The sequence below is a fragment of the Protobothrops mucrosquamatus genome, unplaced genomic scaffold (assembly GCF_001527695.2).
Source record: "Protobothrops mucrosquamatus isolate PMUCROS unplaced genomic scaffold, P.Mucros_1.0 scaffold3709, whole genome shotgun sequence".
In the NCBI taxonomy this organism is placed as follows: domain Eukaryota; kingdom Metazoa; phylum Chordata; class Lepidosauria; order Squamata; family Viperidae; genus Protobothrops; species Protobothrops mucrosquamatus.
This window is the reverse complement of record NW_015389663.1, coordinates 57,015-72,130: the sequence shown is the minus strand read 5'-3', so window position 1 is coordinate 72,130 and position 15,116 is coordinate 57,015. Positions and strand designations below refer to the sequence as shown.

The following is a 15,116-nucleotide window of genomic DNA, read 5'->3' as shown; positions in this document are numbered from 1 at the left end:
TCCTCCTCCTCCTCCTCCTTCTCTGCGCGCAGAAGGAGCGGAGCAAGCCAGAGGGCGCCCTGCCCGGCTCCTGCCTGCCTGGCTGGCAGCGAGCGAGGCCGGGCGCGATGCATTTGCACCAGGTGCTCACCGGCGCCGTCAACCCGGGCGACAACTGCTACTCGGTGGGCAGCGTCGACGACACCCCGTTCACGGTAAGGGCGGGCGCGGGGAGGCCCGCGGTGCCCAGGCCGCCAGGAGGAGGAGGAAGAGGAGGAGGAGGAGGAGGGGGAGGGGGCGGCTGAGGCTGACGATTAACCGACTAGTCGCTTTGAGGAAGGTGGGGGGGGGCTCGCCGCGCCCGGCTTCCCCTGCCAGGCTGCGATCCAGAGCCGGGCAGCGTTTTGCACCAGCATCTTCAGCATCAGCACCATTCCCCAGTTCGGGAATTGGTGGGGGGGGGGAGATGGCGCGGGGGAGGGAAACGCTCCGGAGACCCTGGACCGGCTTTCTTCGCCTCCTCTGCCCTCCCCTTCCCGGGACACACGGAGCGCACCGTATGGCCAGCGCATCCTCCGTTGCGCAGGCGTGCGTGGGAAAAAAAAAAAAAAAAAGGTTGTCTGCGTACCGAGGTTGAAGGTGCCTGCCTCCCTCCCTCCCTCCCTTGGGTGGGCTGGGGTGCCTGTCTTAAAATGGGTGCACAGCCAGGTGGACGATTCAAATAAACTGTTAAAAAATAAATAAAAGTACCTTGTAGGTCAGAGAACTGGTCTTGCAGATCAGGGGAGGGTAGTATGTTGCCTGCGAGAAGGAAATTGTACATGGATGTGTATTTTGGGGGGAGAGGTTTGTTGTTAGTTGCGAAGTCGCATCTGACCCATCGCGACCCCATGGACAACGTTCCTGCAGGTCTTCCTGTCCTCTGCCATCTTCTGGAGTCCATTTAAGCTCACGCCTCCTGCTTCAGTGACTCCATCCAGCCACCACATTCTCTGTCGTCCCCTTCTTCTCTTGCCCTCCATCTTTCCCAGCATTAGGCTCTTCTCCAGTGAGTCCTTCCTTCTCATTAGGTGGCCAAAGTACTTGAGTTTCAACTTCAGGATCTGGCCTTCTAAAGAGCAGTCAGGGTTGATCTCCTCTAGGACTAACCGGTTTGATTGTGCAAATGGGTGTGCTGCAGGCTTTCTCTGCCTGTACATACTTATAAATGTATACCTTAGTATGTTGGAGAGAAAAGGTGTGTGCCTGTGTATTTGTAAATAGCACGATCCCGTAGCCGTAGATTTAGAGAAAGCAGGGTTAAACTTTTCCCATCCCAAGAGATTTACCCTGAGTGTACTTTTGTGTTTGGTGTGGGCTTCTAGGGTGGGGGATGGGGTGATCTGAGAAAGATTTTGCTCTACTGGTGCTCAAGAAAAGGGTGGGATAATTTGGGGAAGTGTCAAAAAAACGGTGGGGAGAAAATATGGCACAGGTTACCAAATGCCCCCCAAAAAATACACTCCACTCCGTTGGAAATCCAGACATGATCGTTTTCCAAAGACTAGGCCGAGTGGGTGTCAGCTCCAGTGACGGACAGTGGCTGCTGGTGGTATGTGTGTCTTGTGATCTTTTCCCCCCGCAAACAGGAATCACTATCTTTAGATAAGGAAAGGTAAATATTCGTGAAGATTGCAGAGGGGCCCTTCTTTGTGGGCCAAATTTGCATGGCGTCAATGAGGTGGGATTTCCAGTTTTCAAAATCTATTGGCCGAGAGGCATTGAGGCTAGGAAGACCAGAAACCAAACAGTGCTAGATTTATTTATTTTGTTTGTTGATTTGTATCCTGCCCTTATTATTTTTACCAACAGCTCAAGGCAGTGAACGTTTCCAAAACATCTTCTTCTTCCTATCTTCAGTAGCAACAAAAACTCAACCCCAAGTTGGCTTGGAGCAAGAGAGAATGACTGGCCCAAAGTCACCCAGCTGGCTTTCATGGCTAAGGAGGGACTAGAACTCGCCTTCTGCTGGTGATGGGCCCAAAGTCATCCCACTGTCTTTCATGGCTGAGGCGGGACTAGAAGTCACTGCCCCTTGGTGATTTGCCAAAAGTCACCCAATCAGCTTTTGTGCCTAAGGCAGGACTAGAACTCACCATCTCCCGGTGAGGGGCCCAAAGCCGCCCAGTTGGCTTTCATGGATAAGGTGAAACTAGAACTCACAGTCTCCCACTTTCTAGCCTGGTGCCTTAACCAGGAGACCAAACACGGCTGGGTTTCCTGATTCAGAGATGTTAAGTTACAACAGTGGTTCTCAACCTGTGGGTCGGGACCCCATTTGGGGTCGATCGACCATTTCACGGGAGTCACCAAGCAAGGCTGTCCGCCATTTTTTTGTCCGCCATTTTTTCCCCTTTTCCGGCAGGTGCCTTACCTCCCTTGGGCTGGGCCAGCTGGTGGTCGGCCTGCTCTGTCTCTGCCGCTTGCCAGCTACGCCTCGGCCAGCGCAGGTGGCGGAACCACGCATGCGCGGCGCTCCCGGGCAGGGAAAGTCCTTGACTTATGACCGGTTTAGTCCTCGACTTACGACCGGTTTAGTCCTCGACTTATGACCGGTTGGGGTCACGGCATTAAAAAGGTTGAGAACCACTGAGTTACAAGGACTTCTCTGGATGTGTTTCTAATATAACAAAGATCCTGAGACACATATGCTAGATCAGGGGTCCTCAACCTTGGCAACTTTAAGACTTGTGGACTTCAACTCCCAGAATTCCTCAGCCAGCAAAGGTGGCTGAGGAATTCTAGGAGTTGAAGTCCACAAGTCTTAAAGTTGCCAAGGTTGGAGACCCCTGTGCTAGACGGTTATGTCACCTAGCCAAGTTTGGTTGTTTTCAATGCTAAGCAGGCTCAGGCTTGGTTAGTGCTTGGATGGGTACCCCAGGAAAAATCCAGGTCTGTAGCTAGATTGAGAAGAGGAAAAAAAACAAATTTAGGCAAATGGCAGACCACTTCTGTATTGTTGCCAAGAAGGTACAGAGACATACGTATCTATGTTGAGCTCAGCTGGAACAAGATACGACAACTGCAACAAGATTATTATATATTTAAAAGTTTCACATTACCCACAATGGAGGAATGGTAGGTGAAGATGAAGGAATTTGCTGAGATAGTTAAATTGGCTTCCTTGATTAGAGAAAAGGTCATATTTACATTGTGGACTGCCTGGAAACCTCTTATAGACATTTTGCACAAAACAGAACAAAAATGCACTTGTGGTTTTGATGATTAGGAAGGAAAAATTGACAATAGAAGAAAGTGGACCTTTTTTATAATCATACAGTAAGAGATAACTTTTTAAATTTTATATTTGCTGCAAGGGAAGTCAGAAAGTTCATGCATCCACATAAATCCAAATATTAAGGTGCTTTCCTAAATGTAGTAAGATTCTGTTGCTTTTAAATCCTGCCCAAAATGTAACTTTGCTTTGTTTTAATTCCTTTGGTTTTTACTTGAGTTTTTATTCTGAGTTGTTCTGAGAGCTTTTTGCTGTAGGAAGAAAACAGTTCATCTGAGAAATAATCAAATGTGTACTTCCGATCCTTCCTTTAATAGGATCTAGGAGAATAGGAAGGATTTTATTTATTTATTGAAGAAATGGCTTAATTCTGATTCTATAAAAAGAGGTTGGCCTCTTTCCTAGTGAAGCTATTTGGTTGCAAACATCTTCTCAAATGCCTCTTTTCCTTGGCTGTGGATAAGCTGTTTCTGCGTGATATAAAACGGGATATTAATATTCCTTTCTAAAAATGAAATGAAAAGGAAGGCAAAATCCACTCTGACCCACTTCCCAACAAGCTTTGGTTTCTGGGTATTTACCAATTTGTAGAATTATACCAATAAGAGCAGCTTTTAGGGTTGTGTTTATCAATTTCCGGAAGTTTAAGAGAGATGGGCTTCAACTCCCAGAATTCCCCAACCAGCATGCTGGCTGGGGAATTCTGGGAGTTGAAATCCATACCTCTTAAACTTGCTGAACTTGAGAAACACAACCTCAGAGGGCGAAACGTGAGTCTTGAGGTGGAAAGGCTCCAGAACCTGTTGTCCAAACTATGCAGAATATAGTTTTCAATCGCTACATCGACCTGTTGATTCCTCTTTTTTAGGATTTCATGAGAGCAATGTCTTTAAAGAGTCGTTCAAGAAAGCCACAGATGTTCTGGAGAGACAAGAAACAAATAACAAATTCTTTCTCCTTTTTTTTTTGCTGCTATGCGGCTCTCCTGACTTCTAAGGACACTGGAGGGCCACTACCAAGTTGGACATTCTTTGGCTACTTGTGCCAGCTGATGTCACCTCTTCTAACGCAGGGACATTCAGCTCCAGTTCATAAGATAAATGAACTGCATTGTGTAGCTGCTGGTGCTTCTCTCTTTCTCCCTCTCTCTCTCTCTCTCTCTCTCTCTCTCTCTCTCTCTCTCTCTCTCTCTCTCTCTCTCTCTCTCTCTCTCTCTCTCTCTCTCTCTCCTCTCTGTCTCTCTGACTCTGTCTCTGTCTCTCTGTCTCTCTCTCTGTCTCTCTGTGTCTCTCTCTCCTCTCTCTCTCTGTCTCTCTGTCTCTCTCTCTGTCTCTCTCTCTGTCTCTCTCTCTCCTCTCTCTCTCTCTCTCTGTCTCTCTCCTCTCTCTGTCTCTCTGTCTCTCTCTCTCTCTCTCTCTCCTCTCTCTCTCTCTCTCTGTCTCTCTCTCTCTGTCTCTCTCTCTCTCTCTTTTTCCTCCTTTCCGGCGTGAATGCTTTCCCACATTTTTACCAGATCAAAATTTGTAGACTCCATTGCAGCTCCAGATGGTGATTGTGATGACGATTTGCTAACAGCAGGCCAGGAACTGTGGGAGATGAGACATCAATTGCATCTCATCTCTTATTCTTAGGATCATCAGTGCCATACGTTCATGGGCCATCTTGGTTAAAGAACTGGGGGTGGTCACGGTTAGAAAGTGTAAGCTAATTATGACAAAGATATAATCTGTTGAGCCAGAAAGGATAATGCTGTTATCAAGGTCTTTGGGTGGCTGTTCTCTTTTAGTTAATATTATATTTTGGGGGGTTTGCTTGCTTGGGTTTGGTAGTGGTTATTATTTCCGTACCGCACACCATTTCTAGCAATCGGAATTTGGTCTTCTGATGGTATTTTAGTTGCAGGTCCTAGGTTTTTAAATGTTATACTGCGCCAGAGGTCAGAATGCACACAGTGTTAAAATAAGAGATGTAGAGCAGGGCTTTTCAACCAGTGGTACGGGTATTACCTGTGGTACATAGGCACCTGGCAGGTGGTACGTGACCATCCTAGAAAAGTGGTAGTGGGGGAAGGGAATGAGCTGAATTGGTGGCAGCATAGCACAAGCCTGAGCGAGAGAAGGCTGGAGCTGCAGGGCTGTCAGGGCTCAGTGGAAGCGCCAGGATCAGTGCCAGGCTCCAGCCGGAGCTCATCGCTGATCCTGGTGCTTCTGCTGAGCCCAGAAGTGTCGATCAGCTGGAATTTTGCAGCATCTCCAGGGTCTTGTGATTTACATTCAGATGCTTGGCAACTGATTCATATTTATGACGGTCACAGTGTCCCAGGGTCATGTGAAGTGACCAAAACCTGCTGCAACGACCCAGCAGACGGGGGGAATAAAAACCAAACACCCCCCACCCCACCTCTGCTGCCAATCCTCAAAAGAAATGCTCACAACAATGAAAACCTCGGACAGGAGGAAGAGCGCGGCCGGGTGAACAGGCAGGTGTCTTGCTCGGTTGTGGCTTGGGGGGCACTTTTTTCAGTGCCATTGTAACTTCGAACAGTCGCTAAGCGAACTGTTGTAAGTCGAGGACTACCTGTACTTTATCACTTTTTTCCTTTTTTTTTTTTGGTCATTAAGTTTTTGACACCTTACTAGGCGACTGGTGGTACTCGGATGTCGCCATATCGCTAAAAGTGGCACAATGGGTGAAATTTGACCTTAAGAGAAGTGAAGTCAATTGTTTAACTCCCATTAGATTAACTCGAGGTCGCAAACCTATGTGTATGTTTTTGAGTTCTGCAAAATGTCTCATGAGACTGAATATTGGGAGGAGGAATTGGATACCGTTGAAGCCTTCTTCTGAAAGTGACCCACCTCACTCATCAGAACTGAGCCCTTCCTTCTGAAACTTCCTGCTTGCAGTGCTGAATATTTAAAAAGAACAAAGTTTCAAGAGGAGGGAATGGACTCAGTGACCCTCAAATTCCTTGGGTGAATGGATCTCAGGTTAATGGACTTCGTGTACAAGAGGCTAAATTTGAATCTGGTTTTCAACCCCATTTAACTCTCCAGAATTACTGGATGTCTGTTCAACGGAGGCGAACCATGGGCTCAAATTTGAGATTTAACAGATACTTTGGGTTTAATGGTCTTGTTTTGCACTAAATGATGCATTCAAGCAAAGTTTTACCGGTAGGCATAGTTTTGAGAGGTCCTTGGTGTTCTCTGATCTTGGTGGTTTTCTTGCAGAGGTTTCATTACCTAAACTAGGCAACATCATCAGAGCATTGATGATGTTATCTAGTTTGGGTAATGAAATGTCTGCAAAAAAACAACAACCAAGTTCAGAGGGCACCAAGGACCCCCTCATGTCAACCCTGAGCTACTAATATTCTCTTTTATTGGTAGACATCGTTTTAAAGCGATGGAGTGTTAGCAAAGTATGTTTGTCATCTCCCATCTCAGTCTTAACTTGAGTCAGAGAATCTAGATTTTCTTCCGTTATGCAACACTTTCTTCCATTATGCAACACTGGTTACCTGGAATTTTATTCTTTTCTTTTAGTAAAAAGGCACTGGTCTAAGTTTGCTGCTGTATGTTTAAAGTTCGTAATGGCTACAACAAACCAAAACAAACCATATCTCGAAGTCAAAATAAACTCTATCGGAATACAGCCCACTCAATTTTGTAGGATTTTTTTTTGGTTTTTTTTTGTTTTTTTCTTTTCTCGTTTTCTTGTAAGCTTTCATTTCCTTATCTTCTGGGTTCCTCTTCTTTGTATGTTTCTCATATCTGGTGGTAGATATCCACTCCACTCCAGCTATTCTCACTTATCGTTCCTTTGTGGGCCAGGAGATGATGGGGGGCAGGGACAGAAATAGACACCAGTTGGACCATTCACCTTGATCTAGGTCAGGGGTAGGCAACCTTGGCTCTTTTATGACTCATGGACTTCAACTCCCAGAATTCCTGAGCTGGCTCAGGAATTCTGGGAGTTGAAGTCCACGAGTCATAAAAGAGCCAAGGTTGCCTACCCCTGATCTAGGTGTACGTGAGCTACCAAGCCAGTGTCCTGCTTTGTGGAGTGGTGCCCTTGATTTTCTCAACTGCGTCCGGTTTGAAGGCAGCCAGAGATCCCTTGCAATTATATTTGCTTCCAATTGTGGTTTATCAGCTTTACAATTGTGTCAGTTGCATACTATTTGTGACCCTCTGTTCTCTGCATTGAGTCCTACAAGTCTCTCTGGGATTGTTTTCAAAGAGGAGCAGCATACACCATCCACGATAATCATAACAATGAAAGAAATATATATATATATCATTACTATTGAAAACAATAGCAGCAATACTTTGGATTCTGGTCATTTGATGGGTTTGGCACCTGAGATACATCTGAAGCAGCCTTACTTGTGTCGGGACGAATAGAGGATCCGGTGTCTGTATTATTTAAGACGTGGTGTCCTTGGGGCCTCGTATTTATTTATAGCAACCTGTGATGCAGTTTAGACTGGGGAATTGAAACTTCCCAGCAGAAAACAAATCATTTCTATATCTGCGCAGGTGTGAGTCACTGGGAGTCCAGTCCAGTTCAAAGACAACGTTACTTTATGGAAAGCAAGGTCATAGCAGCCAATGTTAGTTGATCTTGAAAGGCTAAACCTAGATAACAAATGGATTTATAAATGGACAGTTGCACATTGTTCTGTGCAGTCAGAAAAAACAAAATCAGAGCAACAAAGAGGATGAGGGGACTGGAGGCTAAAACATACAAGGAACAGTTGCTGGAATTGGGTATGTCTAGTTTAATGAAGAGAAGGATGAAGGGGGACAGGATAGCAATGTTCCAATATCTCTGGGGCTGCCCCAAAGAAGAGGGAGTCAAGCTATTTTCCAAGGCGCCTGAAGGCAGGACAAGAAGCAACGGGTGGAAACTGACCAAGGAGAGAAGCAACCTAGAACTAAGGAGAAACTTAGTGACAGTGAGAACAATTAACCAGTGGAACAACCTGCCTCCAGAAGCGGTGAACGCGCCAACACTGGAAGTTTTTAAGAAGAGACTGGACAGACATTTGTCTGAAATGGTATAGGGTTTCCTGCCTGAGCAGGGGGTTGAACTAGATGACCTCCAAGGTCCCTTCCAACTTTATTATTATTATTATTATTATTATTATTATTATTATTATTATTATTATTATTATTATTATTATCATCATCATCATCATCATCATCATCATCATCATCATCATCATCATCATCATCACCATCCCAGGAAAATAAATGGTAAATCACTTCTCTAATGCCACCCATAGGAAACTGAATGTGCTCACAAAATCCCCAGAATTTCAGCTCAACTCAAGAATTTCAGCATAAGTCGTCCTCAACTTAACGGCCATAATTTGGACCCAGAACTTCCATTGCTAGGTGAGGCAGTCATTAAGTAAGTTGCATCTGACTTTACAGCCTTTTGCTGTGGTCATTAAGCAAATGGCCCCAGTCATTAAGTGGACTACATGGTTGTTAAGCGAATTGGGCTCCCCCCCCTTAAGTTTGCTTGTTAGAAGCTGGCTAGGAAGGTTACAAATAGTGACTGTGTGACTTCGGGATGCTGCAACTGTTATAAATAGGTGCCGGTGGCCAAGCAGGTGAATTTTGATCCTTTGAAGGTGCAAACAGTTGTAAGTGCAAGGACTGGTCGCAGGTCACTGTTTTCAGAGCTGTTAGAACTACTAACGGTTGCTAAACAAATAGCCATGAATCAAAGTCCACCCATATCTATTTATGAATGTGGACAGATCTCCATCCTTGATTGAGCCGTTGTGGCGCAGGGGGCTAGAATGCAGAATCGCAGCCAGAAGCGGTATATAAGTCTAAGTGCTATTGCTTTCTTTCTTTCTTTCTTTCTTTCTTTCTTTCTTTCTTTCTTTCTTTCTCTTTCTCTCTCTCTCCTTCCTTCCTTCCTTCCTGTGGCACAATGGTTAGAATGCAGAATCGCAGCATAACTCTGCTCACAGCCAGAAGCGGTACATAAGTCTAAGTGCTATTGCTTTCTTTCTTTCTTTCTTTCTTTCTTTCTTTCTTTCTTTCTTTCTTTCTTTCTTTCTTTCTTTTTCTTTCTTTCTTTCTTTCTTTCTTTCTTTCTTTCTTTCTCTCTCTCTCTCTCTCTCTCTCCCTCCCTCCCTTCCTTCCTTCCCTCCCTCCCTCCCTCCTTCCTGTGGCACAATGGTTAGAATGCAGTATTGCAGCGTAACTCTGCCCGCAGCCAGGAGTTCGATTCTCACCGGCTCAAGGTTGACTCAGCCTTTCATCCTTCCAAGGTCAATAAAATGAGGATCCAGATCGTTGGGGGCAATATGTGGACATTGTAAAACCGCTTAGAGAGGGCTGTAAAGCACTACGTAGCAGTATACAAGTCTATGCGCTATTGCTATTGCTAAGTGCTATTGGGGGTGGACGGACATGAACTTCTTTTTAAAGGTTTTTGCAAAATATCATTCTGAGGATCTTGCAAGTCATTCTCCTGCTTCTGGCAGCTTGCAAATTCCATCCCATTTTCTACTGTAGGTAGCCGAGCAACTAAAGCTGGCACTAAATCTGTGTGGGTGGTATGAGGCTTTGTACTTCATGCTTCTGCAAAGCCGTTTGGTCTGCAGAAGCTGCCTACTGTTGCAGAAACACAACTTGACTTTCCGCACTGCTTCTGTTTTTCGCAAATACCCTTAAGCTTCTTTTCCTACCACCCCTTCCCACTTCTGCCCCAGAACATTTCTCAAACACATATTCATAGTTTCACTATTAAAATGCGTAAGACTTAGACAGAATGTGAGGGAGGAATGGTTAGAATTTCCTGCACCTATGCAAATGTTGTGATTTTTTTTTTAATAGAATCATGTTTTATTGTAAAAAGCACCACCACAATGAAATGTGAAGACTTTCAAAACCTCACTTAAACTTTATTTAAAAGTTTATTTAAAAGTTCTTTTGTAAAGATTTCCTAGAAACAAAATAATTAAAAAAAAAGAATTCCCACCCCAGCAAAAAATATTAAAAATTATAAAACACACTACATTGGAGGATTACTAGAAACCTTCTACGCCATATTTTAAAAACTCTTGAACTTGGTTGTTAGTCCCAGCAGTGTAATGGTACTGGCAAATGCTGCATTTGTCATTGGTGTGATTGATCACACATACATAAAGGAAGATTGATATAAAGTCTAATCCAGCAAGAGTAAAAGTACAATGAAAAGTTGACTCCTTTTTTTCAGAACAGACATCTAAAGTTATGTTCAGTTATGACAATGATAAACACAAGTATATAACAATGGCAGTGTTTGTTCCCCACATTCTTTTAGAATCTTTACAATAGCCAAAATAGGTATGCTGGTAGAATTCAAAGTAAACTCTAATTTGTTGAATCAATTTTTTTTAAATTAGCTTTGCATACATACAATGCATGCACCCACATGCTTGATCAATGTATTGAAGGCTATAATTCCCAAACCTGGGTGCCTTTCAGGTGATTTTGGCTCATGCTAAGCAATCAACAAGTATTGTTTTTCTAACTTACTTTACAACATTAAAGTCCAGACGATGAGATTTGTTTTGATTCAACGTTAATGGTTAGAAGCTTAGCCAGCGTTAGAAAATATCTTTTTTTTTCACCCTACTGGTTCTGTAGCATGACTTTGATATAACCAGACTCTCTTCTTAAAATATCGCTGCAGATAAGGTCCCTACTGATAATAACTCAGAATAGGCAGACAAGAAAAATGTCACCAGAAGCAGAATGTTTTCGGACCAGTGAAATGACATTGCTGCAGTTCAAGGTTAGGCAAACAGTTGCGTAGTCCAGATGTTTTGATTTCAACGCCTGACCACGTGGCCTGTCAACGTGGCTAATAGCAAAAGATTGTGGGTATCGTAGTCTTTGGCCTGTCAACGTGGCAAATAGCAAAAGATTGTGGGTATCGTAGTCTTTGGCCTGTCAACGTGGCTAACAGCAAAAGATTGTGGGTATCGTAGTCTTTGGCCTGTCAACGTGGCTAACAGCAAAAGATTGTGGGTATCGTAGTCTTTGGCCTGTCAACGTGGCTAACAGCAAAATACTGTGGGTATCGTAGTCTTTGGCCTGTCAACGTGGCTAATAGCAAAAGATTGTGGGTATCGTAGTCTAAAGACTCTTCTGTGGACAAAGATGCCTGCCTTTATAGAGCCTGCACAGAAATATTTTATCAGAATATCATCAATCAGTCTTTTATGATGACTGATTCTGTCTTAAAAGCATTTGGGTCAATTGGACCTAGGAAATCAGCTTGGTGTATTGGTTAAGGCATCAAGCTAGAAACCAGGAGACTGTGAGTTCTAGTCCCATCTTGGGCACAAAGGCATCTGGGTGACCGTGAGCCAGTCACTTTCTCTTAGCCCTAGGAAGGAGGTAATGGCAAACCACTTCTGAAAAACCTTAACCAGAAAAATGCAGAGACTTGTCCAGGCAGTCTCTGAGAATCAGACTAAATTAAATATATACGCTTTTTTTTTGCCACTAATTCCTTTTCAAGCCAATAGAGACAAGAATTTTCTTTCCTTCTTCCTTGGTTTATTTCTTGTAGGCTTACGGCTCTGGATGTGATATTGTCATCTTGGCCAATGACTTTGAATGCGTACAAATTATTCCTGGTGCTAAGCATGGAAACATCCAGGTCAGCTGTGTGGAATGTTCCCAACAAGGCCGGGTAAGAGATTTAAAGTCTTGGGGTGTTGTGGCTATTAAAAAGGAGCTCTGTTCTTAAATGGCAAGATGGAAGCTTGCAATGGGAATTGCATTCTCGTTAAAAGGAAGATAACTCATTTCTGGTTGACCCGCCCTTTGGTTGTAAGCAGTGGTGGGATTCAGATATGTGAACAACCGGTTCTCTGCGTGGATGCCACTTCCGGAAGTCCTTTCTGAGCATGGGCAACAAAAAATTAGCTGTTGGTTCTGCCAAAGTGGTGTGAACCGGCTGAATCCCACCACTGGTTGTAAGGTTTTGTTGTATTGTGTGGTTTAAACGCAGATTCACCTTTTGCTTCTTCTCTCTCTCTGCTCAGATTGCTGCCTCTTATGGAAACACTGTGTGTATTTTTGAGCCCCTGGGGGTAAATTCTCATAAGAGAAATTGTGTAAGTATTATGTGGTTTCTGTTGTCCTTTTACTTTCTATTGCTCATAGAGTCTTTTTTTTTGCAATGTCATTCGTGAGACTAGAAAGACTTGCTTCATAGCCAAACTCGGATGTTCAACGCATTTGGGCTGCAAAATAATGCTTTAAAGACCCCCAAAGTGCATTTCTTTAGCTGACCTGCCTCTGAATTTTTCTCCAAATTCCCAGACCTTTTCTTTCCAACCAGGACCTTGTATAAAATCTAAAACCATTCTCACATGCTGGTTTGGAAGCAAAGCTGAGAAGTACAAGGGAAAACAGGTGGGAAGAGGTAGAGCAGTGATGGCGAACCTTTTAGAGACTGAGTGCCCAAACTGCAACCCAAAACCCACTTATGCATCGTCGAGTGCCGGGTGGGTGTGGCCCATTGGGTGGGCGTGGCCCATTGGGTGGGCGTGGCCCATTGGGTGGGTGTGGCTGCGGCGGTAACGGCAGACTGAGTGGGACTAAAAAGTTCAATCAATCAATTTCAACTTTTTTTTCCCCGCGAGAAGTTGAAATTGACTGATTTAACCTTTTTTTTTTTTTTGCACATGGCGGCGGAGGACTAAAGCGAAAAGGTTTTATAAAACCCAGCTGAAGGCCTAGGACTGGGGCGATGGCACGCATGCCCACAGAGAGGGCTCTGAGTGCCACCTCTGGCACCCGTGCCATAGGTTCGCCACCACTGAGGTAGAGTAAAGAATCACTACAGATAGTTCTTATTTAATGACCACTCGCTGGATGACTATTTGAAACTACGAAGTACTGGTGATTGGTCTTCTGGTTAACAGCTGTTGCAGCGTTCCTGTGACCATGATCAGGGCGCTTGGCAACCAACCTGAAGTGCATCACAGTATCCTGTGATCACTTGATCACCATTTGCACCCTTCATTGCCAGCTTCCAATAAGCAATGAGGAGGTTTCAAAAGGTGACCGAGTAACCTTGCGCTTAAACAAAGGTGCAGGATTCGCTTAACAATGGCAACAGACAACAGTGCTGTCACTAAGTGGCACAGTCATGTGACATTGTATTTTATGGCTGTGTTGCTTAACAATGGACATTCCCGTCCCAATTGCCATTGTTAAGCAAGGATTGCCCCATACCTACATTACGTGGATTTAGCAACCTCTAGCAGATGCACTGGACTTTCACTTCCTTGAGACTTTGGCCATAATGTCTTATGAAAGTTGAACTTCAGCGCATGAGATGTGGACATAGGAAGAGCGTCAGCTGCCACACTGAAGTTGGCTGTAATAAAAGGACTAGAAGACATGGGAAGTCTGGAGTAAGAATGTGTTAGAATTTCCCTCTGGCTGTTGTTCCAGATCTAGAATGTTTGTGAAACTTCTCCATCTGATCTAAGATGAGAGTTAAATATTTCTCCATGTTGTTAGGACCATAGAGAATTGCCCTTGACTATGTCCTACCATGGATCAATCTACATTAACGTGGGTAACACTGAATGTCAACACAGTCTAAGGGATTTTATTCAATGGGTCTTTGCAACTCTATCAAAAGATGCTGGGCATTGAATAGGTAGATAAATGGGTAGGGGTTTTTTTTCATTGTAATCCCAGCACCCTACAAAACCAGGATATAATAAAATTTGCAACCAGAGCCAATTATATGTAGGCATTCTTTACGCTAAGTAACTTCTCTACAATATTTTTGTAACCATCTTTTTGTGCCCAAGAATCTCTCTCTCTTTCTCTCTCTCTCTGTATGACTTTTTTATGCAAATCTTTAATTTCATTCCTCCTAATTAAGCAATGGGGCATCAAGCTAATTTTCTCCGCCTTTTTCTTGATGTACTAAGAATTAGCTATTCATGGAGAACAGCAGGAGTGTCGGCATATTTTTTCTGCTTGTTTTTTTATGTCGGAGCTGTGATTGTGTTCCACTTCTGAAGGTGCTTAATTTGCAGATGTGGTTGGCATTCATTATTAGCACTAAAGCATTCTCTTTTGGCCAACAGTGTGATTGCTTAATTTTGTCCACCAAAGGTAATCAAAAAAAGAATGACATCATTTGTGGTCCTCGGTGACTAATTTGTGCCCTTGTCCCGCAGCAACTCAAGTGTCAATGGCAGAAAACCGGACAATTTTTCCTTACTTCCATGACCTTCAACTTGGCATGGGATCCTCAAGGTAAGAAAGTGTGACTGTGGTCACCTCTCAAGGTGTGTAGAGGTGCAAGAAGCTAATCTGGGGTGTCACCTTTAAGGGAAATCTTTTGATTTCCACAGTGCAGAAGGCAATAGAGTAAAAAGCTGATTCAGGTCTCCACTGTAATAATAATAATGATAAAGTTGGAAGGGATCTTGGAGGTCATCTAGTCCAACCCCCTGCTCAGGCAGGAAACCCTATACCATTTCGGAAAAATGGCTGTCCAGTCTCTTCTTAAAGACTTCCAGTGTTGGAGCATTCACCACTTCTGGAGGGAGGTTGTTCCACTGGTTAATTGTTCTAACTGTCAGGAAGTTTCTCCTTAGTTCTAGGTTGCTTCTCTCTTTGGTTAGCTTCCACCCGTTGCTCCTTGTCCTGCCTTCAGGCGCTTTGGAGAATAGCTTGACTCCCTCTTCTTTGTGGCAGCCCCTGAGATACTGGAACACTGCTATCATGTCCCCCCTCGTCCTTCTCTTTGTTAAACTAGACATACCCAATTCCAGCAACCGTTCCTTATATGTTTTAGCCTCCAG

At 44.1% G+C, this 15,116-nt stretch overlaps 1 protein-coding gene across 1 annotated transcript in view; it reads left to right on the top strand.

Moving 5' to 3' along the window:
• Positions 1–107: 107 nt before the first annotated feature.
• Positions 108–15,116, top strand: part of DMXL2 (Dmx like 2) — a 71,084-nt gene continuing 56,075 nt past the window's right edge. The window contains exons 1-4 of the mRNA XM_015827452.1: positions 108–194; positions 11,846–11,968; positions 12,324–12,395; positions 14,487–14,565. Of these exons, the coding sequence (XP_015682938.1) occupies positions 108–194; positions 11,846–11,968; positions 12,324–12,395; positions 14,487–14,565 (361 nt within the window). The remainder of the gene's footprint in view (positions 195–11,845; positions 11,969–12,323; positions 12,396–14,486; positions 14,566–15,116) is intronic.